This window comes from Festucalex cinctus, chromosome 18 (genome assembly GCF_051991245.1).
Source record: "Festucalex cinctus isolate MCC-2025b chromosome 18, RoL_Fcin_1.0, whole genome shotgun sequence".
Taxonomy (NCBI): Eukaryota; Metazoa; Chordata; class Actinopteri; order Syngnathiformes; family Syngnathidae; genus Festucalex; species Festucalex cinctus.
The window spans coordinates 13,700,229-13,723,685 of record NC_135428.1 but is presented as its reverse complement, the minus strand read 5'-3'; the positions used below and the strand labels follow the sequence as shown (position 1 = coordinate 13,723,685).

Sequence of the window (23,457 nt, the reverse complement as noted above, 5' to 3'; positions counted from 1 at the left end):
TTTGCACTTGGGGACAAAGTAACAAATGTGCTTTATTGACAAGTCCATTAAGGGCAGATGGAAATGATGTCACCTGTAAACATGTTTTGTGTAAGGTCACTTGAATGTCGGCAGACGGGAGCAAGAGGAAGTTAGCGCAATGAATTCCGACGGTTTTTTCACCCCCCAAAATGTACATTTAGAGTCGAGCATACGTGACAACTTTTCCCCAGCAGCCTTCATTTGAAAAAATTATAATTTAAAACGGGTTTTACATCTACTTTGGCTTTTTGTCACAGCGGAAATGTCGACAATGTTACAAATGTGCCATGATGCTAATGGCTAACGGCTAATGATAGGACGGACTTACTCTACCAAACAATGTATCAAAACCTAACAAATATTCAATAAAAAATATATAGATTACAATAAGCAATTGTTGTTAGTTTGCTGTATTTTACAAATATTTTTATCTGAAATGTTTGTGTGGCACATTTCAAAAGAAAAGAAAATTAGATGCTAACACTAATAGCTAACGATAGCACAGACTGGCCACATTTCCCACTTCCTTTGTTTTGCTTCTCAGGGGTTAAGTAGTTCTGCTATATTGTTGTCTTGGTGATCATCTAACTTCCCACCATTTCTGCAACATAAAAATAAAAGTATGTGTTTCACTTTTGGAGTTTCACCAAAAACTGCTTCCTCATGCATTAGTCAATGATGTTGCAATGCTAACTGGGCTATTATTAGCCATGTCACGCTAATGAGTGTGGACGCGGATCATAATGATGCCAAGAGACAGCCTGCTGTCTCAGGTCTGATGTTTGCTCACTAGATCGATGTCGACTTCACACGCAGCTTGCGCTAGCGTATCTAAACACGTTAACGTAGTGGTGTGACCCAAAACGTTTGAAAAGGCTGCTGGGGAAGCATTTACAGAAAGCCGTTTGAGCAATTCATCCATACTTGAGGTTGTTATACACATTTTGTCTACATTAGTTAAGACAATTCAGTGCCCTAGTAGAACGGCGCATTTTACTCGAAACATTTTCCCCAGCTATACTAAGCCGATAACATTTTTTGGTCCCGGATACCGATCCCGATACCCAGCTTTGCAGTATCGGCCGATACCGATACCATACTGATACCTAAGGTTTTTTTTCCTCAATATGAAAAAGCTTTCCTGTCATTGTTTCAGAGCATTCAAGGCCCAATAGGATATCTTAGTCGGCATGCAGTGAGCCTGTCACATATCAGTGAATGTCGTGCATGAGCAAGACACAAGATGCTGCATCCAAAATCCTATATTAGGTTTGGAATTAATGGTATCGGCATGTTACTTGTGAGTAGTCAATAATACCGATACCACTGTTTTAATGCAGTATCAGTGCCTCTGCCGATATCAGTATCGGTATCGGAACAACACTAGCTATCGCTGGACACTAGTAGGTCAAAAAATGATTTTACAAGTACTAGTATAGGACACATACCAGCTAATTGGGCCTAATGGTATTACTAGTGCAGCACAGCAGTTTGATTGCATACTAGTAGGCCCAAAGTGTCACTACTAGTGAAAAAAAAACAACAAAAAAAACTACTACTTTGCTGAATTGTCTTACGAGTGAGGACAAAGAGTTTACTAGTACATGGACCTTAATCTACATGGCAAGGATCTGGACTAAATGCCCAAATGGCTTTTCATAAGCATCAAGTATTAAAGAGACGGGGGGGGGGGGGGAAATAATACAAAGTTGTCACGTAAGATGCTTTTAGTAAACGGATGGATTTGTTGTTGCTTCACGCAATGTCAAAAAGACAAGTGGGGTAATTTTTATATTTTTTTTTTTTCTTGAGTCATTTGTGGAGACAAAATGGAGCCTTTTCCTTTCCTGAGTGGACACAAAAGTGCATGTCCAGCCACCAGTGCTCAGGGACTGTCTCACATTTATGCTTAAAAAAAAAATAATAATAATTTTAAAAATCAGGAAATGTCTGATTTATTTCCTCAAATGGTGGCACCTGCAGAGAAGAACCAGGTCTATCTTAGAGGTAAGGCATACATTCAATATCAGTTCATTTCAAATTGTTTAGGGATGTATGAGTGCCGATATCAGCCTAATTTACATTTTATTATAATATTCATTATTTAAGTATCAATTACCTCTCACCAGTAGTTGGTGCTATACTGCTGGCTAATTGTTTTATTTCTTCCTACTCCATTTCGAATATGTACGATCTAATTTTATGTTAAATTTACTTAAAGGTTTTATTTTTTTGTCTAGAACATTTCAAAATCCTTCATTCAGCGTGTCAGGGAGACAGGTCTTTATTATCTGTCAATGTGTTAATTGAAATTGTATTGGTTTACTTGTGGTATCAGTGCCTGGTATTAGCGAGGACTCAATAGTACTCGTACTGGTATCGTTTTTTTTATTCACTATTGAGTTTCAATTGCTTTTAATATCTCACAATTTACAGAATTAAATTCTAATCTAAATAATAGCATATTCTTTTTTTTCCTTTAGTAAATGTAATTTTATCAATTTTCTGTTTGTTTTTTTCACATTTACAAGGCCCTTATTCATAAGGGGAAAAAATGTTTTATTTTGAGGCATGGCTTCTAATGGAGCGAGAGGCCACTATTTGAGGAAATATTTGACAAGAAACTGAAGTTACCAGGAAAGGGTTTATCATTCCCAATCCTTTAATCTTCAGCATATTCGTGCATCTTTTGGGCAATCTGAAACAATATTTTCTCTCCACCGCTTGCGTATATGTAGGTCGCATTTTTGTGCATTATTAATTTTGGAGGGCATTTTCAAGAGGCTCTAAAATAATAACACGTGGACATTTTTCCGCAGCGCCCGTTCGTTCGTTCGTTCATTCGTTCGTTCTTCCAGGGGAATCTCACTTGAAGACGACCGACCACTCGCAATTCGAGAGCTGATGGATGCGACTGGGCACTGGTGGCCGAAAGGCACTTTTTCAAGTCGGAGTTTGTCAAAGCGGCGAAAACATTCGCGGATCGCTCGCTGGTGGAGGGGCAGAGCAATTAAGAGAGAATGATGATAATCCTCCAAAAAGCGAGGACGGCCTCTTCTCCCGTCGTGCTTAAATCTGTCGGAGGAGAAATATTGCGAACGTGCAGCTGCTCTTTTGAAGCCAGCCATTCAAAATAGGAGTTAAAGAGGAAGTCAAGTCAAATATTTTCTTGACAATACATTGTGTGTGGTCCCACTAGTATAAAGAAGGCATTCTGTTGGAATATTGCGTTTGTGTTGATATGAATGAAGCAGCAAAATTCACCTGTTTTTTTTTTTAAATCAATCTCATCGGGGTGGCCATTTTGTTACTTGCTGTCCAATGAAAATGACATCACTACAAAAGATGGCTCAAAACAGGTACGCAATATTCCTCACAGTGCTGTGTTTAGTGGGGCTGCACACTAGATGATATTGTCAAAGGACATTTTTGACTTGATTTCCACTTTAAGCCAATAAATAAAAAATAAAAAATAAAACACTGGAGATGGAGTTCACAAAATGACTCGACACTTTTGCGTCCATTTCCCGGACTGCTTGTCATCATGGACGTTACCCCAGTTGAGTTTGGGCAAGAGAAAGAGGGTACGCCCAGGATTGGTCGCCAATCCATTCAAGGCATTCATACTCACATTCACATCTATGAGCAATTTCGAGAAAACCCGAGATTCAGACCCGGATGAATATCCAGCTGTCCAATGTACACCCATGATTGGTCGCCATCAGAGGTGGGTAGAAACATGCTACATTTACTGTTACATTTATTTCAGTGATTTTTGGTATAAACTGTGCTTGTGCTGTCAGTAGTTTCAATGCAAAAAAAAAAAAAGCTTTTTACTTGATGTTTTTGTTGAGAATTAGCTTCATTCTATTCCATTGAGCTAGAATTCATTCACTACTACTAAAAAAAAATAAAAAAAATCCACGGTTCGTTTTGCATTTTGTTTTTAGGCTCACTGTTTTCGATTTGATTCAGTTGAAGTCAAAGTATATGTTCAAAGCATTAACATTTGTTTTTTTTCACTGCATACTAATAGTCTACCCACCTCTGATCGCCAGTCAATTGTAGGCATTCACACATTTTCAGTTTGCACTCGAGCTAAAATGTTTTTGAAATTGGGAGGAAGTCAACCAAAAACTTAGATTCAAACGCAGCTCTCTCGACTGCGAGGCTGATGTGTAAACCACAAGGTCACCGTGTCCTGTTAAATCAAATATTCCACCAAGTAAAGGCATCCCGCCGCCTCAGGACGGATTATGCACCATCTTTCGTAAGATCCACATTCCCGGGAAAACCTCTCCGACAAGCTTTTGCCCCGCCTTCTTCCTGTTCCTGACCTATAGTAAGGGCGGCTGGGGCTGTTGAGGGTTGGGCCTGTAGAGCTGCTGCAAACGTACCGGCCGCCCATTGGCAGGCCAGCCCCCGGGCAGCTGTCCGATCACCCTGAGCCCCACCGGGTGGAGGGGTGCAGCGGCGCCCAGAACGTGTCCCTGCGGGTGGGGATCGGGCGGGGGAGTCCTGGCCTGCTGCGCCTGGGCCTGGGCAGGCGCCGGGCCCGAGGCCGCAGGTGAAACGGGAGAAACGGGGTAATGCGGCAGCAAGATGGCCGGCGTTAGCCCGTAGCGTACCTGGAAGACCCGGAGAGGTCCCTGTGCCAGGTAGCCATTGGGCCGCAGGGGTTCCGGAACATCCGTCTTTACCTCCTCAGGGACTTTGCCCAACACGTCCTCGCCACCGCTCACTTTGCCGGGGCCCTTCTTGCACAAGTCCTGCATCTTCTCCACCTGCGCTCGCCGGATGTGGTAAGTCCTCCTGGAGCGCTGGAAGGAGTCCAAGAACTCCTCCAGGCTCATGTTCCCCTCCATGAACTTGTCCAGCATCTCCTGTGAAGACAAAATCAAACGGCGTCAGCAGACTACACTTGCAAAGGGGAGGAACATTTCTGGCCAATTTCCATTGGAAGTGAAAGGTGAAGTTTGCAATTCAAAGTGTTTAAAGAAGAAAAAAAATCCCGTCATAAAGTCCACCTTTTATAAGGTGCACCTACCAAGTCGCGACCATGTATTTATTGTGACCATTTGTACGTATTTATTAAACATATAAAAACAACACCTGCAACTCTAACACATTTTGAATCGGCTTTATGAAAAAGCTAAATAATACCAATAACGGGAGCCATTTGTCTTAGGGCTTTGCAATAAATCAAACCAATTTGACTAGTTCCTAATTTTAAAAATTAACCATTTGAAAAAATAGGTAAATCATGAAATTGAAGCGTGTATAAATAATTTTTCTGGATCAATAAATGCTGTTATTCTTAAATTATGTTATATGCAAATGTTATTGTGAGTTATTTTAATTAAGTGGCAGAATGCTGGATGGGAAGTTTACAAGACGTGTTTACAATAATTACTAGCTACTTAATTGTAGTATTTAAGTATGCTAAAATATAAATAATCAACTTCATTGATTTTCATCTCCTTTTAAAGCCACACACATTAAACATCACAGATGTTTACATACTACAGCGTAGAATGTGAGGATGACGAACCCAAGTGGACAAAAATAATACCTGGACCGTACATGCTTTTTGTAGTAATTGCCGATTGGAGGTATTGACAAGAATGTGGCACAACTTTTGTCAAAATGAAATGCCTCAAGTCACTTCAACATACTTCTTTTACATCACATGCCACGGAATGGTGCCAAATTAATACTTTGATTGGTCTGGCATGGGCGCCGCACGAAAACTGCAAACAGAGGATTAGGTTGCAAAAAATAATCATCTTCAAAAAGGCAAATTTGCAAATGCCAAACTGTGAATATGCTGAGGGCTCAATGGCTGCATTTTTTTTCACTTATGCTTGCAACATCAAGTTGTTTTTTTAATCAGCCAAAGTCAGAGTCTCCTGTTGGTTGTCATTTAGTTGGGATTATGCTAAAATATAATACAGTACCCCAAATATATTAATGTTCTTTATCACGAGCCAAACTTCAATTAGATAAATTCCTTTTTCCAACTTGCTAGATTCCTGGAATCTCGCAACTCAAAACTAGACAAAGACAATCCCACCAGGGGAGGTCCCATCCATCAAACAAACCGCTCAGAGGAGAAAGAGAATTTAATAAGTGCGGAGGATGTTTACACGTGAACTTTGGCCCACTTTGTCAGCTGGAATAATTCACTATACGCAACCCATCCGCGGCTAACAAAGGCCCTCGAGCGCAGCAACTGTTGCTTTTGGCAACGTATGAAAGCCGAGCACTTCCCTTGCGAACGGGTTCCCAGGACGGGAGTTTCAGCCCCATCGGGTATCCATCCGGTGCGGTTTTGAGTCGCTCGCATTTATTTGCATCCTCCGACATGTTGATGGTTGTCATGGCAGTGATTTAAGAGATGCTCCAAACTTAACGTCAACCCCAGCGTTGGCAGATTAAAGAAGTGACTCCAGCGTGCAGCTCTTCCCATTTCATTCATGTTTGGCATGTTGCGATAAGTGGCCAGAGGTGCCTCGGCTGGCTTTAATTGAGAGAATCTACACGGCATTTCATTAGCTTGGCTTCATGGAAAAATGGGGATTCCATAAGTAAGTCTACTTTCTATTTGCATTTACAGTGAAGCCCCAATCATTGTTTAAGACAGCATTTTGAAAAATTTATGTTCGTCCTCCCACACTTAACACGTTTCAACACATTAAAAGAAACTTTTTAACGTCATTGTGTGGTTTTTGAACACATGCAAGCATGAAATGTGTCAAAAAATATGATCTGTTTATGTAGTGTCTGTGCATTACATACAGTATGTCTTTAAGAGGCAGGACCTGGCGGGGTGGCATGGAATGTCAGCAAGTGAGCGTTTGGATGTGAGCTGTGGCACACAGCAGCTTTAGCATGAGTGTAAAAAATAAAAAAAAAATGGCTATAAAATGCAGTTCATGATCGTATACATATTACATGCATGCTTTAAGATCCTCACCGTTCTATTTGCTGCCACCTTGTGGCATCTATATGTCATTACAAACCTCTTTTAGAGGGTGGGCGGTGTCTATTACTCAGATGTTTTCGCTAGTCAATATATCCCCTATAAATAGTGGTGATAAACTGAATCTATATAAATATTCTTGGTCTTCTGAATCACTCTAACTTCCTGGTATGGGTGTGAAATTGAATACAGCAATGAGAATGTGGGAAGATTGCTGCAGCGAAACCATCATGAAACACGGCTTTAATAGCAACGCGAGCCGCTTCATCTCACACGGCTGAGATCAGACCAAATAGCCACAGGATGCAAGAAATTACATCCACTGCGTCAGCTCTAGTCACAGAATTAGCAGGAAAATGGATGAAACCAGCAGAGAGAACATTTTGTTATTTTTTGCCTGGCTATCAGTCAGTGGGTGTGCGAGTGATTCGGTATTGATTGGAGCTTCAATGGGGTGGGGAAGGAAGCATATGGTGTGTGTAAATCACTCCTTTGTTTGCAAAAAAGAAGCTTTCCTTCCTTTTTTTTTTTTTTTTTTTTTTTTTTTTTTTACCTCTGAGTTCTCCTCAACACGTGCCACATCTTCTTGCAGGAGGTTCTGGGCACTCTGCAAGCTGTGCTTCTGGACTCGGGCTCCTGAAAGGAGAAAGTGAAAATGATGACTTCACCCCACCCGCCCTCACAGAGGATACCACAAGAGAAGAAATTTGTTTTCCACATCACACTAGACTGGACATCATTTTCATGCCATCTGCTCATTGACTTGACCCATCCCAGAACTGCACACATGTAGTTTACAGCTTAATAAGTCTGTTCTACATTTGTTCCCTTTGAAAACGGTGGTCTCTAAAGAAACTGGAGTGAAAACACTTGAATGTAAAAATGTTTCCATCTTTACACTTGACGTCACTCTTTATATATTTATACTTTATATATACTAAATACCACCGAAAAACTACACAAAAAACCTACATAGCTCTGCAAGTACCACCATAATGACCAACACTAAAATAACCATGAGTATAAATTTTCCTAAATTGAAATCTTTATCTTAGTAAATATTTGAAATTTTTATTTAATGTAATGTAATGTAATGTAATGTAATGTAATGTAATGTAATTTAATGTAATTTAATGTAATAAATTATTTAATGTATTGTACTTTAAAGTTAAATACAACTGAACTGTACTCAATAAATGCACAGTGGTGCCTTGAGGTATTACATGGGTGACCCAATTCTTTTTTTTCTTCTTCTTCTTTTTTTTTAAGGTAGAAGCCATAATTTGGATTGATTATGATTATTATATTATTATATTTACTGAAGCGTACCAAGTTCCCACAAACAACATACAAAAACTCGCTTGTGCTATAGTCACTAGTTACTCTGTCAACAAATACAGTGCAGCTCAGCCATCATAGCTCGAAATATGCTTTTGGCGTTATGTCAAACTCATTTTAAACTACATTTAAAAATGTAACATAATGCTACATGCATTTTCAGAGGCTATTTTTAAACAAAATTCAACACTTTATTCTTAATTTCTATGAAAGTCAGCTGTGACTTTGAATCAATAGGAAAATGCGGGTCCTGGGGTGACAACAGTGGTGTAAATTCTTGAAAATCTTGTTGACAACATCCTCATCTACGCGTGAAGCTCTCCAGTTTTTAATGGGTTCACTACAACTACAACATTTGAATCACAAACGACATCATAGCTTTGAGCGACGAGAATTTGCTGGCCTGTTTGGTCGAGATCCACCAGAGGGGACGGGCTTCGCGTTATTAGAGTCGTTTAAGTGACCTTTAGTTGCACTCCACCCCCTCAAAAAATCCCCTCCGGTTGGCACTGAACCCAGTCTGACCCGCGGGACTTAAGTGAGGATGTCACAGCACTCCTTCAAGGGACAGGAGACACATCGATATCACTTGGGTCACGCATGTTCATGATAAACAACCCGCTAGCACACTTATCAGGATGATTAAAAATAAATAAAAAAATAAAAAAATCATGTATTGATTAGTCTTCAACAGCTCATCCTCATGCATGTTTTTATACGGGCAGGGGGGAAAAAAACTAATCGTGTGTGAAACCACACCCAAGAAAGCTTGAAAAGCTGCCCCCCCCGTCCCTGTGTGCAGTGACATGTTGAACAAAGTATTTTGAGGGCAAGCATGATTTGTGAGCAGCTGCCTTGCTCGTCTTTATGTTGTGGCTTGCTGCATCTTTATTGTAGGCCTATTGGGGAGGAACATAAATTATTCAACTTGATAGTATTATGTGTGTGGGTGACCATGAACACAAAGCTGTCAGGTCTTCTCAGCCAACCAGACATGGAGGGACCCCCAATTCAAAATTCACTTGACATTTTTATTCGTACCTATGCCACGCTCCCCATTGAAAAGAATGGAAAAGTCACCAAGTCGTTTCAACCCACATAAATGAGAGAAAAACAAGTGTTTCAATAACAAAAAAAAATAGAGCTGCATTTTATAAAACCAGGAGAATGTAAAGAAATAAACTGCTTTCATAAATTAACTACTGTACATTGGGACAAAGTGCCCTGCGATTGGCTGGCAACCAGTTCAGGGTGTCCCCCGCCTACTGCTAAGAGCCAGCTGAGATAGGCTCCAGCACCCCCCGCGACCCTTGTGAGGAATAAGCGGTCAAGAAAATGGATGGATGGATGGATGGATGGATGGATGGACATTGGGACAAACCAAAAATCACAACACCAACAACTGCAGTTATATGCAGAAGTGCAACAATTCAACAACAGATAATGAACAAATAATCCATTATGAAAATGACAACTATTTTGACAAGCAAGTATTAATTTAGATCAGGGGTCTTAAAATCGCGGCTCGGGGGCCATTTGGGGCTCACATGATACTATTTTGTGGCCCACTAGTTGACAAATTGTTAGTGCAACCCCTATGTTTTTTTGCCGTGTTGTTGGCCTGGGTGTTTTGTGCGCATTCATTCATTTATTTTTTTTTAATCACTTAAGGACAACCTAATAATTCTTAATTATAAAACCTAAAAACCTAATTCTGAACTAACCTCAGGTGGAAAGAAAAGATATTCTGCCACCCAATCACAGTCACATCTTTTTCAAAACTGCCGTCAAGAAAAAGGTCGAGTTTGTTGAGTTGAGTTTGGGACCCTTAGCCTAAATCCTGATTTCAGCCTCTCAAACGGAAATGATCTCTGATTCCCGTATTCCTCCATGAAAGCAGACTGATTAAATTTGTGATAAATCAAAATAGGACATTTGCAAAAACTGCTTTTACTTTGGCGGGCAAAAGATCAGTATTTATGCCTATTTCTGACCAAAAATAGGTTGGCTATGCATTTTCTGCACTGTCAATTTGAAATAATGTCCTGTTTTTGACAAAAAAAGTAAACTAACTACAACTAATCAATTTTACTCAATTACTAGATTATTTTAAAAAATAGTTTCAGTGCTAGTTCCTTGTAAAGAAAAATCCCTAACATGTATGATTTTTTAATCCATGTTTATTTAAAAACATACGGTGTACTGTTGTGTTTTCTTTGAGCACCCTCTTGATGAGCAATTCATGGCGTCACGTTCCGAGAGAAGCTCCCATCCAGCGTAGGTTGGAAAAGCAAGCGCGTGTGCATAAAAACGGTAGCGCTCTTGTCCGACAACCGCACGCTACGGACGTTTCGTTTCCAGACGAGGGATGCAAATGTGAGTTGACAGCCAGGGAAAACAAACACTCCTACGGCAGCTGAAAAGTGACCTACATTCGGCACGGGAAGGGAATTGGACCTGGGGGAGGCCAGTGCATGCATCATGGTGTCACACTTCACAATTTGTTTACGGTCCTGACGGATTAACTCGTTGTGTTGGGGAGATGATATCAAGCGAAGGGGCGTCAGAAATGAAGCGATGGAGAGGAAGGAATAAACATGCCTCGTGTGAAATGCGGAGGCGGCGTTCAAAGAGCAGGTATGCTGAAAGCTGACAGCAAGACTATCCTTCCACTGTCATAATAAACGTAAAAATCACAAATAGTAAGACAACTACAATCAGCTAAGTTGAGTTCACTGCCAGGTACGTCGCTCATAACTCAAATGTTTGCTTTCAAGCAAAAAAATAAAATACAAAATAGCATCCAAACAACTCCTACAACTCTAAAAGTGAAGGCACGATTGTAGTTGTGCCATTATGGTTAAATAAGCCACTGTAACGGTAAGCAGAGCTGCAATGAGTTTCGTTGGATGCTCAGATGGGCATTAGCTTCTGATGTGGCAACTTTTAGAGTACAGTTGCTCAATTGCATGAGACAGGCGAGTCTTAAGTCATGGTGCCGTTGTAATAACGTCTCCAGTAGTGTGACCGCTTCTCGTTTCACACCAAAGTAGAACCTCCTGCTTTCATCAAAATTTATGGCATTGCGAGAGCGTGCCAGATGGAACTCCATAAGACTGAGACGCCTCCATTTTAATGACTAATACAATTCTTCCATTCCCCCACAAAGCTGACAACTTTAGTGAAACGTCAGAGAAATGAAGGCGTGTTTGAACATTCCAGCGAGTAATCTCCGGCTAATTATGCACAAATAGGTCATCAGAAATGTGGATATATATATAAAATCACAGATGGGGGAGGGAGATTGATTGTCATGGGATTGATTGACGTGGTAAAAACAAGACTATGGGAAAAATTCAGCACACTAGAAGAACGACTGTCTTACATTTTTCCATAATAGCCTTTCATTACTGGATGACTCTGAGTTGTGCACATGAACAGAACAACTTTTGCATAAAAGTGCACCCAATATATTATTGTAGTAGAATAACTAGTACTAGCAAGGCGACGTGTGCACTAATTGACATTACATGCTACATGAAGTGCTAGATAATAACTAGGAGAATCTTATGTCATCGGTATTAGTAGCACAGATGCCTTTAAAACCCGAGGTCACACATTCTTAAGGTTGAATTTTTCAACTCAAAATTGGAACAGCTGTAAAACAATAAATAATAAATAAAAATCATAACCCTGACTGGAGGCCAGTCTCTCCCGTGAAACCCTAGTTTGAAGCCCTGAGGCCTTTAAAACCCAAGGTCACACATTATGACTGCTGAATTTTTCACCATAATTTTCTAACAGCTGTTTTTGTGACTCAGTGACTTCATTTGAGAAGCAACTGTGTAACTTTGAGGAGCATTTTTTTATTTATTTATTTTTTTTAAAGTCTCATAGCTTTCCATAAAGCCTGAGAGCCAACTGTTACCATCATTTGGTCTCAAATATTACAAACCCATTTTCACCATATCTATCTTTGAGTCAACTGTTGAAATGTAAATTGTGTTTGAAGTGTGTTGACAAAAGCGTCCCACACACGTTAAAGACACCTGCCAACTGTTTTAATTGTTGAATCAAAACAGATATGTCTCCTTGAACAAAGAAAAAAAAATGTGCAATGTCAACAAAACTGATTTATTTGTGTTAGCCTGTTCAACAATTCAAGAATTTAGCAAAACCATATGCTCCATGGAGGAGGTAATAATGAACTTTAGTCTCTCCACAAAGGTGATATACCATTTGGATCAAGTGTGAAAATGTGTGGTTAAGTAAATTAGCTAAAGCTCTTAACAACAAAAGGGGGAAGGGTGGCGGGTGAAGGGAATCCGATATGTGGCTAATGTGCTTTGAGCAAGGCCACTGCCGCACATGGTGTCACATCTCCTCATTATTCCCATACCGCTTATGTCCTGTCTTTGGCTTCCTGTTACTGCACAATGCTCTCAGATCAAGACTTTAGAGTGGAAAAAAAAAAAATCGAAACATGACATCACCAATTTCTTTCTACATAACATAGATATTGTAAGAGCACTGCAGGGAATAGTCAGTATCCCCCGCTTAGCTACCAAACCTGCTAACAGCAGCACACAAAAACACTTCATCATTCGACATCTTGAATCGTTAACGTTTGTGTCACAGAGTGTAAAGCTGTTGTGAAGTCCCGAACAATGTGCACTCTGTACTCCAGTCTCAGGAATTGTTGCTTGTCAGAGGGAAGGACCATATAAAAAAACATGTCTGTTCTGACTCAATGGAGTGTGTGATGATGGTTACAAACAAATCACCACACCCAGCGTCATACGTCGTGCTGACGGATGTTTAGATGTTTTGGTCTAGTAGCTTTGCGCTAACCTAATTGTGGCTGCATTGTTTCTGTCACGAGGAGAGCATTTCCTCACATTGAGCCGCTGGGAGACATCGGCATGGGGATTAAAGGAGATTAGAAGGAGAAACTGGAAACGATGCGCCGTCTCGTTGTCATCGCAATCCAGCAGCCGTCGCGCAACTGAGAATATTTCCAACACATCAAACGTTCTCATAGTCCACGGACAAAACGTAAAGCTGCCGAGCTTCCAGATATGAAAAATAAATACGTAAAAAGTCAAGGGCGTTTCAGCTCAAATTGGCCGGGCAAACTTGTTAAATCATAGAAAAAATGTCAAGGTGAATTTAGGAAAGCAGTGGTGATTGAAGCCGGGATCCATGTGCAGCAGCTGTGTGAGGAAAAGCAACCAGAGACTGAAAGACATCAGACACCAAAGACACATGAGTCAGAGGACCAACAGCAAGGACCTTATCTGACAAGCTCTCAGTGTTTTGCTCTAGGCACACGCACACAAAAGAAAACGACGATACCCGAGCTTGAAAATGACAATTCAGGAAGGTCGGCTTGTGTGATGACAGGGTTCTGTAAAGGCTTTGTCGAACAAAAATGTCCCAAAAAGTATCTGAAACAATAATGATCTAGTCTCAATTTACTCACAAATTGACAGAGTGAAACGTTGGCCTATTTAATTGACCAAAGCTGATATACTCACAGGAGGCATTGATTGATCAAAGTCGACAAAAGGCCCGACTGCTAGATGTCTGTGAAAGATTATCCTGAGGGTATCCTGCAGTGTGATGTGTGCTACGAGTGATTTTTCCCCCCCTCCCAAACCTGCTCAGAAGGTCTGGTTCAACAATCGTTAACTATTCAACCTAGTCTTAAATATTACTTAAACAAGGTCCACACATGCAGACAATTAGGCCTTGTGATCAAAAAGTCAGCAAATGCCGGATTGTCAAATGTCACAGAAAGATTATGTTTAGGGCCAGTCAGGTAAATCTTTCAGACATCTAATAATCAGGCCAAATTTGAACCCATTTCACCCCTATCGATTAAAGGTCTAATTATCGGATGTTTCTGAAAGATTACCCTGGGAGATTATTCTGCTGTATGGAGTGTGTTAAGAGTGATCGTTCATACTTGACTTCACCTCTTTATAAAATGGTCACAGTATGCTAAACCTCTTCAATATTACTCAAGTGGGGTCCATGCATACAGACAATCTATGGTTTCATTTCAGAGCTCTTTGAAGGATCAGTCAACCAGTAAATAACATCACACTAATAATCAGCCCAGTCCACCTTGTCCTTCTCCAGTCTGAGCCCTGGTTGGCCAAATGAGATTCAGATGTTTTGCGGAGGAATGACGGAACCCCTCCCATCCTGCCATGTGTGAATCTGTGTTTTATGCTTAGACACACATACACCGGAAGCTTCAGAAATCCGCCAAAGTTTTCATCATTGCCTGGAAGCTAAAGCTGAAATTATTTTCATGGGAGAAGTTTAAAAAAAAAAACTTGGTGCTGATTCTTCAAAGCTAACACTCGGGGTTCTAAATAAGCAGCACTGGAAATTTCCTCTGGAAATGAGGCAGCAAGGATTTAGTTGATCACCTGCTCTTGGCAGACTCCGACACTGACAAGATTTTGTGCAGTGTGTCCACAAGGCTTAGAATCTGGGTCTGAGGCTTAGGGGGACATCATCTGGCGCAGCTCTGTCAAAAGCCAAAAGCCCCCCTTTCACCCCAGTCAATTCCTTGACAACTGTGGCGGGCTCCCTGCTGCTATTTGATATGCCCCATTTGGTTCCCATGACCAAACTCCAGAGTCACGCTGAGGCTTTTTTTGCCCAGCAATTGACGACTTGCCCCAAAGTCAGAGTTTTTCCGACGGCTGACGAGCCATGCAGAGTCACGAGTCAAAAGGGATTCCATTCAACTATGTCATATGCAGGCACCGGCACACAGAAAACACTAACTTTTCATCACAAGTGACAAACTTATGGCAGCTCAACACCAGCCAGCAGCTTTACTTGGTGTTTTGTCAAGGAAAACATCATAAAAAGATGGCCTAAATAATGACAGCAGGCAGCGCCAAATTAAATTGGACATTTAACTATGATGTCACATGTTCTTCTGTGGGGCAAAAGCCAAAACGTTCTGTGATTGCAGCCCATGAACTGCATCATGTGTTCACACAATTGTAACACACGTTTACTACTATGTATCCACCTAACACATACTGTGTTTATATCTGATACATAACACTTGAAATTGATCTTTTGGTCTAAAACTACAAGCATATTTGCCCATCCCGTCCTGGTATTTGAACCTGTGACCTTGACATGATTGCGTTCCAGCTCTTGACACTGATTCTTCTGGCATCTAATATGGAACTGAAATAAAACCAAACCCCACCCCTTCCTCTCAGGCCCCAGCAATCCCTCCCCCCACCTTCACGTCTCTGGGCCCAGGGGTTAAACTCACCAAGCTGACTCTGTTTTTCCCAGCACGCGTTTGCCAGGTTGGACAGCTCCCGGTATTTCTCCGCCAACTGGAGTCTGCTGTTATTAAGGTGGGGCTGCCGAGCCAGGCTGTCGTCGGCCAGGCTGCGATTGGAGGCCATCATCATCTCCCTATCCACTTGAAGCTCCTGAAACTGCAAGCAGCACACAAGGTGTTGATTTGTTGTGTTGGCTTCACACACCTGGAAAGGCACTTCAATATTTCACTACTGGTTATACCTGTTTAATCAAGTGTGGCTAATAAACACGATTCAATTCAAGTTTAACTCACTTTATTATATTTATATAAGGGCAATATGACTTGACATGTACTTGACTTCAGATCCATGTATGAGGTCCTCGTTTGTCCTGACTACGAAGACAATTCAGCAAAACTAGGGTGCACTAGTAGTACAAGTGTGGCTTAAAAGCTCCAAGGGCTTTCCATAAATGGGGTGTCCAGTTTGTCGTGTGCGTGTTAAGAGTCACCGGGAGCTGCCTGAACTGATCACTGTTACTAGGCGGACCACCTTGGCTGTGCCCCGGCGGGCCCAGAACAAACACAAGGCCGTGACCATTTTTCCGCTACACGGCACAGCGAGGTCAACAACGTCCAGGATGACAGCATTTTTGTTTTTGTTTTTTACATAAATGCACCGCCCTGGAGAATTTCATGGCGTACTATGTTTTAAACCAGCAACATATTCTGAATTTTTGTGAGGTAGGTTAGTTCTGTACGCACAAACCCCTTTATTGTTTCCACCAAAATGTGTTTAGCGCGGGAGATAAATTCCAGAGTGATAGGGACAAAATACAAATGTGCAAAAAAAAAAGACAATATATTTTTTTGTCTTACCCCTCCCACACTCTAACAAATTTATACATCAAAACACACTTTTTAAATTATTCCTTAGCGCCTGTTCTCACACTGTCGTGCTTGCTTCAAGCTGTTTATTTGTCATTCCCAGTTCAAGTTTACTCATCCTTTGTCAGTTTGACAGTCAACATTGTATATTTAAAGACCAAAATGTTCAACAAAACCATAAAAGTACAAAAAGCCACTTACCGTAATGCTATATATATATATATATATATATATATATATATATATATATTAGGGGTGTGAATTGCCTAGTACCTGACGATTCGATTCGTATCACGATTCACAGGTCACGATTCGATTCGATACCGATTAATCCCGATACGAATTTATAAGTCGATTGTTGCGATTTTTTTCCATTCAAATTTAGAAAATACTATTAGTAAATTTGTACATGTACACTGTAAGATTTGTATGAATATATTTATCTAAAACTTGAGGCTTATAACCGTGAGCCACTGTACACAAACAGTTTGCAATCTGTTTCACATTTGAACAGCATTAAAATAAAAATATTAAGGCTTAATGTGCCGTTCATATAACATTCTTCCATGCTCAAGGTGTGAATCCTAAAAAAAAAAAAAAAAAAAAAAAAAAAAAAAAAAAAAAAAAAAAAAAAAAAAAATCGATTCTGCCGATTATTGAATCGATTCGAGAATCCCGCGATGTAGTATCGCGATATATCGCCGAATCGATTTTTTTTTAGCACCCCTAATATATATATATATATATATATATATATATATATATATATATATATATATATATATATATATATATATATATATATATATATATATATATATATATATATATATATATCACTAAAATAACATGGACAGGCTAACGGAAATTAGCATAGATGAAACGGCGATTTAAAAAAAAAAAAAAAAAAAAAAACTTTCGATAACTGCTAAATTGAACACGACTGTAGCTTTAAAAAGGTGCTGCCTGGCCTGGTGAGTGACGTGTGCATCAATGAAAATAGTAAAGGCTGTTTATTGGGCGGCCAAACCGGCCAATAACTGGATAACATTTAGCCTGACTACGTGTTGAGTGTCTGGTGTAAGTTATGGCCAGAGAAGCAAGCTTATGAATGTGTTTTTGCGTGTTTATTTTATTGTCATTTATTTAGTAAAGCGATTGAAAGCACACAGCCAGTTGTCCCACATTATTTTGTGGAACCCATCTACTTGTGTGTCGCAGAAACGCCATTGCCAGATATATTGATTAAATGTGACTCAGAACGTTTCTACTTTAACGGCGGGTTTATTTTTGCAAAAAGCAATCCGGTGGGTAGTCTGGCTAGCTTTGCACTTCATGCATGTGCCTTATATACGAGGCAGGGACGAGTGTTTTGACTAAGGGACAAGATTGACGTGTTGACTGGAGCCCTTTGATGTCTTCCCAAATAGTCAAGACATTCCATGCTCAACTATTTGCGGCAATTCCTCCGAATGAAAGCAGACATTTTCTCAGGAAATGAGCGGCGTCCTTTTTGTTTGGCAGCTTTTAGAACAAAGGAAACGGGCGACAAATGCCGCCGATAACGTCAAAAGCTACAATAAGATACTTTCCTGCACCCTGATTACTTAACTGTTACACCTATGAACTAGGACTAAACTACCTGTATCCATAGAAGAGGTGACAAATTGCTCTTCAATCTGATACACAAACTTGGAGTGACTTGTGGCCATCATTAGCTTGTGTATGAATGTGTTTATATGTGCTTCTTAGCATTTGTTCAAGAAAGTGCACTGGCGGCTGTGTCCATTCTGGGCCACTTGTGGTGGGATGACGTTATAACTAGCAATTGTAGGCTGTATTAAAATTAACTAACATCTATACATTAGTTTATGCTGGCAATCGTAGCTGTTCTGGGACACATTGGAGGATTTCATCTTCATCAAGTGTGAAATAATATCAAACTTTGGATGTTTGCTTTGCTGTCCTTTTACACACTCTTTTCTCCTTAATTTATTTATATACAAATGGATGTGTGACACTAGGGGTGTGAATTGCCTCATACCTGACGATTCGATCCGTATCACGATTCATAGGTCACGATTCGATTCGATACCGATTAATCCCGATATGAATTTACAAGTCGATTGTTACGAATTTTTTTTTACTCAATTTAGAAAATACCATTCAGTAAACTTGTACATGTACACTGTAAGATTTGTATGAAAATGTATTATTTATTGATCTGAAACTTCTGTTTTATAACTGAGCCACTGTATTTAACAAACAGGTTGTAACCTTTTTCATGTTAGAACAGCATTGAAATAAAATGTTAAAGCTTAATGTTCCATATAATATTCTTCCATGCTTAAGGTGTGAAAGTTAGACGTTTTGTTGAATATTTTTTCATCAAAAATGGATGTTAAAAAATCGATTCGGCTGCCTATTGAATCGATTCGAGAATGCTGTAGTATTGCGATATATTGCCGAATCGATTTTTTTTAACACCCCTATGTGACACTATAGTAAAATTATTCCATGTGGAATTTTCAAGGCTGTGATTTTAATTCAACCTTCTTTCGTAATCAAAAATTACTCGAGTAATCATCATAGCCCTAGTAGTACATACTAGTAAATGGACCTTAACCTGGATCTCAAGGATCTGGAATAAATGCTCAAATGGCGTGCCATAACAAAGAGAAAGAGATAACTGTTGGGAGGTCATGAGGAAACGGTATCAATTATTAAAATGTATTCCCTTTATGGGAGAACAATGCAGTCCCAAACACCGCTGAAATAAAGTGCTTAGTGTCTACCACATTAGTTCAGTCTCCCACGGTTTCTTCCCAAAGAGTCACAAAAGGCCCAAAGGCAGTTTCTGGAGAGACGCGGTGCATCTGCCGCATGTTTTTTTTTATGGGTCACCAAAAGGGTGAATGAAGTAATCTAAAAATTTGCAGCAGAATTCAGAGAACATTTTGCCGCTTATTCTAAACTTCCGCAGTGTGGAGAAAGATAACACACTTTGTTGTTTGTGGTCACGTTGGTTCATGTTGGGGCTTATCCGACCCGGACTGCCCGGGGAGTTTTGTTTGGAGGATTTAGCAAACACTGAAAGATGACACTCAGGAGGGATCGTGGGAGCACAGATGATTATGATGAGCCACATTGTTCTAAGTCCATGGACATTGAAAGAGTCCATCTTGTCTCTAAAACAGCCATTGATGAGTGCTTAAAATGTATCTTTCTGAAAATGGTTACCTGCAATATCCACGTATTTATTCATAAAGATGTGATGCATTCAAGCCTCAGTGACTGTATGACAACTGATTTCAAGTAGCAGCGTAACAAGAGTTCCTAATATTTTGACCAATTTGTCTGCCCAATTGGGGGAGCGGGAGCCTACACAAAAGAATATGGGGTGCGTCTAATGTTTAGTCCAATATGGCCACCCCAGTGGGGCGCCTATGAACAAGAATCTGGGGTGTACCTAATGTTTTGGACACCTCATTAGAAGTTGCACAGTTTAAACTTGGTAGTGATTAAGAACTAAGGAATGAGTGAATGATTGATTAAATGCTTGTTTGTAAAAAGAAAAAAAAATACAGGGGAAGTGAACCTTGAAAAACAATCGCAATTACCGTAGTTTGTTTTTCCAAATTTCTCAGCCCTACATGTAATCATTTCTACACTACACACTGTAAGAGTTATTTTGTTTTGTTTTTTATCTTGCACATTTTAAAAATTGGTTAGGATGTTTCTATATAGGTACGTGCGTAGAAGGATCACACTTGACAAAAGTAGCATCTCTCCTGAGGGTTGTAGCCAATCTATTGACGCTTCGCATAATTAAAGCTTTGGGCAATTATATAACAGCACAGTTGGTTTTCAATACAGCTTAAAAAAAATGGAAGAGGCAGTGAATCATCGTTGTGAATCATAATGACTGAGTCGCTTTGCATAATGCTATTATCTCCAGATAAATGAAGCGTGCCACTTGCTTAGATCAAGTGGAGATCGTTGTATGCGAAGCAAACTGGCACCTTTCCTTGTGTTTTTTTTTTTTTTAACTGTGCTTTTGCGCAGTTGCCAGATGAATAAGGAAAGAACTGCTGAAGCTCAGTCACTTGAGAGCTTGGGTTTAAGGATTTGGTCTTGGGGATCAGGAAAAACCCAAGTTTGAATCAGTTATTGACAAACATTACAAGACAAGTACTAAAAGACAATGAAAGGAAAAACAGTCAAATGTTGTGCTTGTAATTCTTATATTTTTCATTGTCAGCATTAAGGGGCCAAAAAATACCTCATTTTATTCATTACATCTTTTTTTTAATTAATATTAGGTCTGCACGATATATCGTTTGAACATCGTGATTGCGATGCACAACAGCCACATTGCAAGACGCACAATGTTATTTTTTTTTAGAGCAAGCAAACGTTTGTTTTGCTTCATAAAGGTAGCAAGCTACCTCTCATGCTCCCCCCCCTCTGATAATCAGTCACCGGCGCAATGTCAGTTTTTTCCAATATCGTGCAGCCCTAATTAATATGACGATTAAATTGGCTCTCAGATTTTATTATTCCAAATATCGGAATCACACTTACAATTTCTATATGGGCCTGGCCCAACTAATGACTACAATTAAAGCTCAGTCACTCATCACTTAGCTTTCAGCACTTAGTCCTGCATATCGCAAAAGATGCAGACCAAATGAGGCAGAAGGCGTACAGTAAATATTGTATTGTAAATATTGAGTTTTGGGGTTCGGGCTAAGAGCTGGCGACGTATCACCCGGCCGGAAGTACCCCGTCAAAGAGAGAACTTTTAAAAAGAATTCAAAGAAGCTCCTCGGATAAACCCATGTGTGTTTGTGGCTTTTGCACCCAGACCACACACCAAGACACAACATGGTGGAAGGACACCATTCACGTGTACTTGTTTTCCGGCGCTTATCCAGCTGGTGCTGCCGTACGCCGACAAAGCCTGCTGGGCCACGCCAAACATCCCCAGGGGGGCCAGGAGACTAAATTTACATCACAGGCATCGCGCTGACTTATGCGCGTTTGGACGCAGCCCAACAATGTCTGCGGCCGGTCCACATTCACTGAAATCCTCCTCACAGCCTGGTGTCAAATGTCGCATCCTTTTAGTAAGAAAGCTGAAGGATTTAACAAACAAGTGACAGCGTTCGCAAAGTAAACCTAGCATGTTGGTCTTAATTATAAATGTATCCTTGAGGGTACAGCATCCTGGTTAGCCAATGTAATCAACTTAATGACCATGAAAGTGAATTTAGAGATTTACTTTGAAATACATTGCACGTTTGAATATATAGTAATTATTGAAACCATGCCAAGTTTGAGAACGTTTTTTCACCCAATCGTCAGCTCTTCTGATTTTTGGGATGTAGCTAATTTGTATTAATTCGGGATTTAAGAGTATAAATTAAGTGAAAGAAAATTGTGGAAATGTGGCTCTTGAATCTGCATAGCTTGAAACAGTATTGAAACAGAGAACCAAGAAAAAAATAAAAAAGAAAAAAAGAAAAAAATAAAAAAAGAGAAAAAAATCTTCAAAGAACCGTCTGTTTACCCACCACATCTGCACAGGTTTGCGTAAACACCCTGAAAGAAACTTTCCATTTTCTCTGAAACATTGAAATGGAACCATCCATTTCTTCATGTCAGACAGGCTATTTACACTTTTTGATAAGATCTGTAGTTAATAAATTATAGACAATTATGAGAAGGATCTTGGAAGATGGAAAACGAGTATGTAAGTATGTTATCGTGATGAACCTGCCGCATATGTGCATGACAAAGAGCATGGACGGCAGTCAGGTCACCAGAATTCAGCCTGCTATCTGGCATGTGCCGCAATGCGCGCGGAACTTCTTTGACAAAATACACGATTTTAATTAACCGCATTAAACTGGAAAGATGTGCGACATTTTCATTCAAACAAGGAGGGTTGTGAAGAGTTCCAACACGGCCCTTTAATTCGGCATGGGTGCAATACATTAAGACGAGACGCAGCACCGATTAATAACACTTGTAATCCTAATTGGACGCGGTTCCTTGTGCCAATCTGGGGCACTTTCGAGGGGCGAACATGCAGCTCTTAAAGTTGGAATTTCTGTCAAAATAGAGTGCATAAATAATTTTATACAATGCCGAATTGTATAACAGAGTACAAACCTGTGTTTGGAAAAGTGTGATAACATTCATGTACAGGGAATTAGAGAAATAAAGAGTCGATCAAATGAGGACAGGCTTTAAATGAGGTTTTGTATTAAGCCATAAAGGCGAGGGAAAATGTATCCAGCAGCATACAATGTAGGGTTCCAGGTAAGCGTGATAAATAAACAAAATAATGGTCAATGGATAAACATAGCAATTCGATTTATCTTGGAAACTAAATCAATACTTAATTTGATTACTGAATACCGTGATTTAAAAACATAATAATCGACCTCTCGCCACGCATACAATGGATGGACGAAGCACGTAAAGCGGTTTTGCTGCAACAAAAGGTCCAAAAGCATACTTCTGTCAATACAAAAAAAAAAATCCAGTTATAGACAAAAACCGATAACGCATATAAAATTGCTGGAGGCACTTTGTAGGGGGAAGCTGATACTGATATGTACCACCCACCTTCTCATCGAGCCCAATGATTTGCTCCATTTTGTCGTCGCTTTGTAAAAGCTCCCTCAGCTCGCCGGTGCTCAGAGCCCTGTAGCCGTCCGGGCAAGCGGTAGGCTCCATTTCGAGGAGTTTTTAATCCTTCAAAATGGACAAAAGACAGTTTTGGGAAGGCGGAAAGTCCTCGGCGAGGCCGGCTCACATCTCGCTGCTGCTAGCGGCTCACGTTGGAATGCGAACGCGACGCTACAAACATGCCATTCACGCCAAGCTAACCAGGCTTAACGCGTCTGGGCCA

At 40.2% G+C, this 23,457-nt stretch overlaps 1 protein-coding gene across 1 annotated transcript; it reads right to left on the bottom strand.

The window, feature by feature from the left end:
• On the bottom strand, positions 1 to 23,455 carry vps37d (VPS37D subunit of ESCRT-I). The gene is made up of 4 exons (XM_077504858.1): positions 23,172 to 23,455; positions 15,654 to 15,825; positions 7,557 to 7,639; positions 1 to 4,904 (listed from the first exon to the last, which is right to left on the bottom strand). Exons 1-4 carry the CDS (start codon positions 23,280 to 23,282, stop codon positions 4,359 to 4,361), a joined length of 912 nt encoding a protein of 303 aa, XP_077360984.1. The 5' UTR covers positions 23,283 to 23,455; the 3' UTR covers positions 1 to 4,358.
• Between the last annotated feature and the right edge of the window lie 2 nt (positions 23,456 to 23,457).

Excerpts from the sequence above, each read along its gene's own strand:
- vps37d (XM_077504858.1), bottom strand. The coding sequence starts at position 23,282 with ATGGAGCCTACCGCTTGCCCGGACGGCTACAGGGCTCTGAGCACCGGC. Across the intron at positions 15,826-23,171 it reads TCATTGGGCTCGATGAGAAG|TTTCAGGAGCTTCAAGTGGA; the intron begins GTGGGTGGTACA and ends TGCTGCTTGCAG. Across the intron at positions 4,905-7,556 it reads GTGTTGAGGAGAACTCAGAG|GAGATGCTGGACAAGTTCAT; the intron begins GTAAAAAAAAAA and ends TTGTCTTCACAG.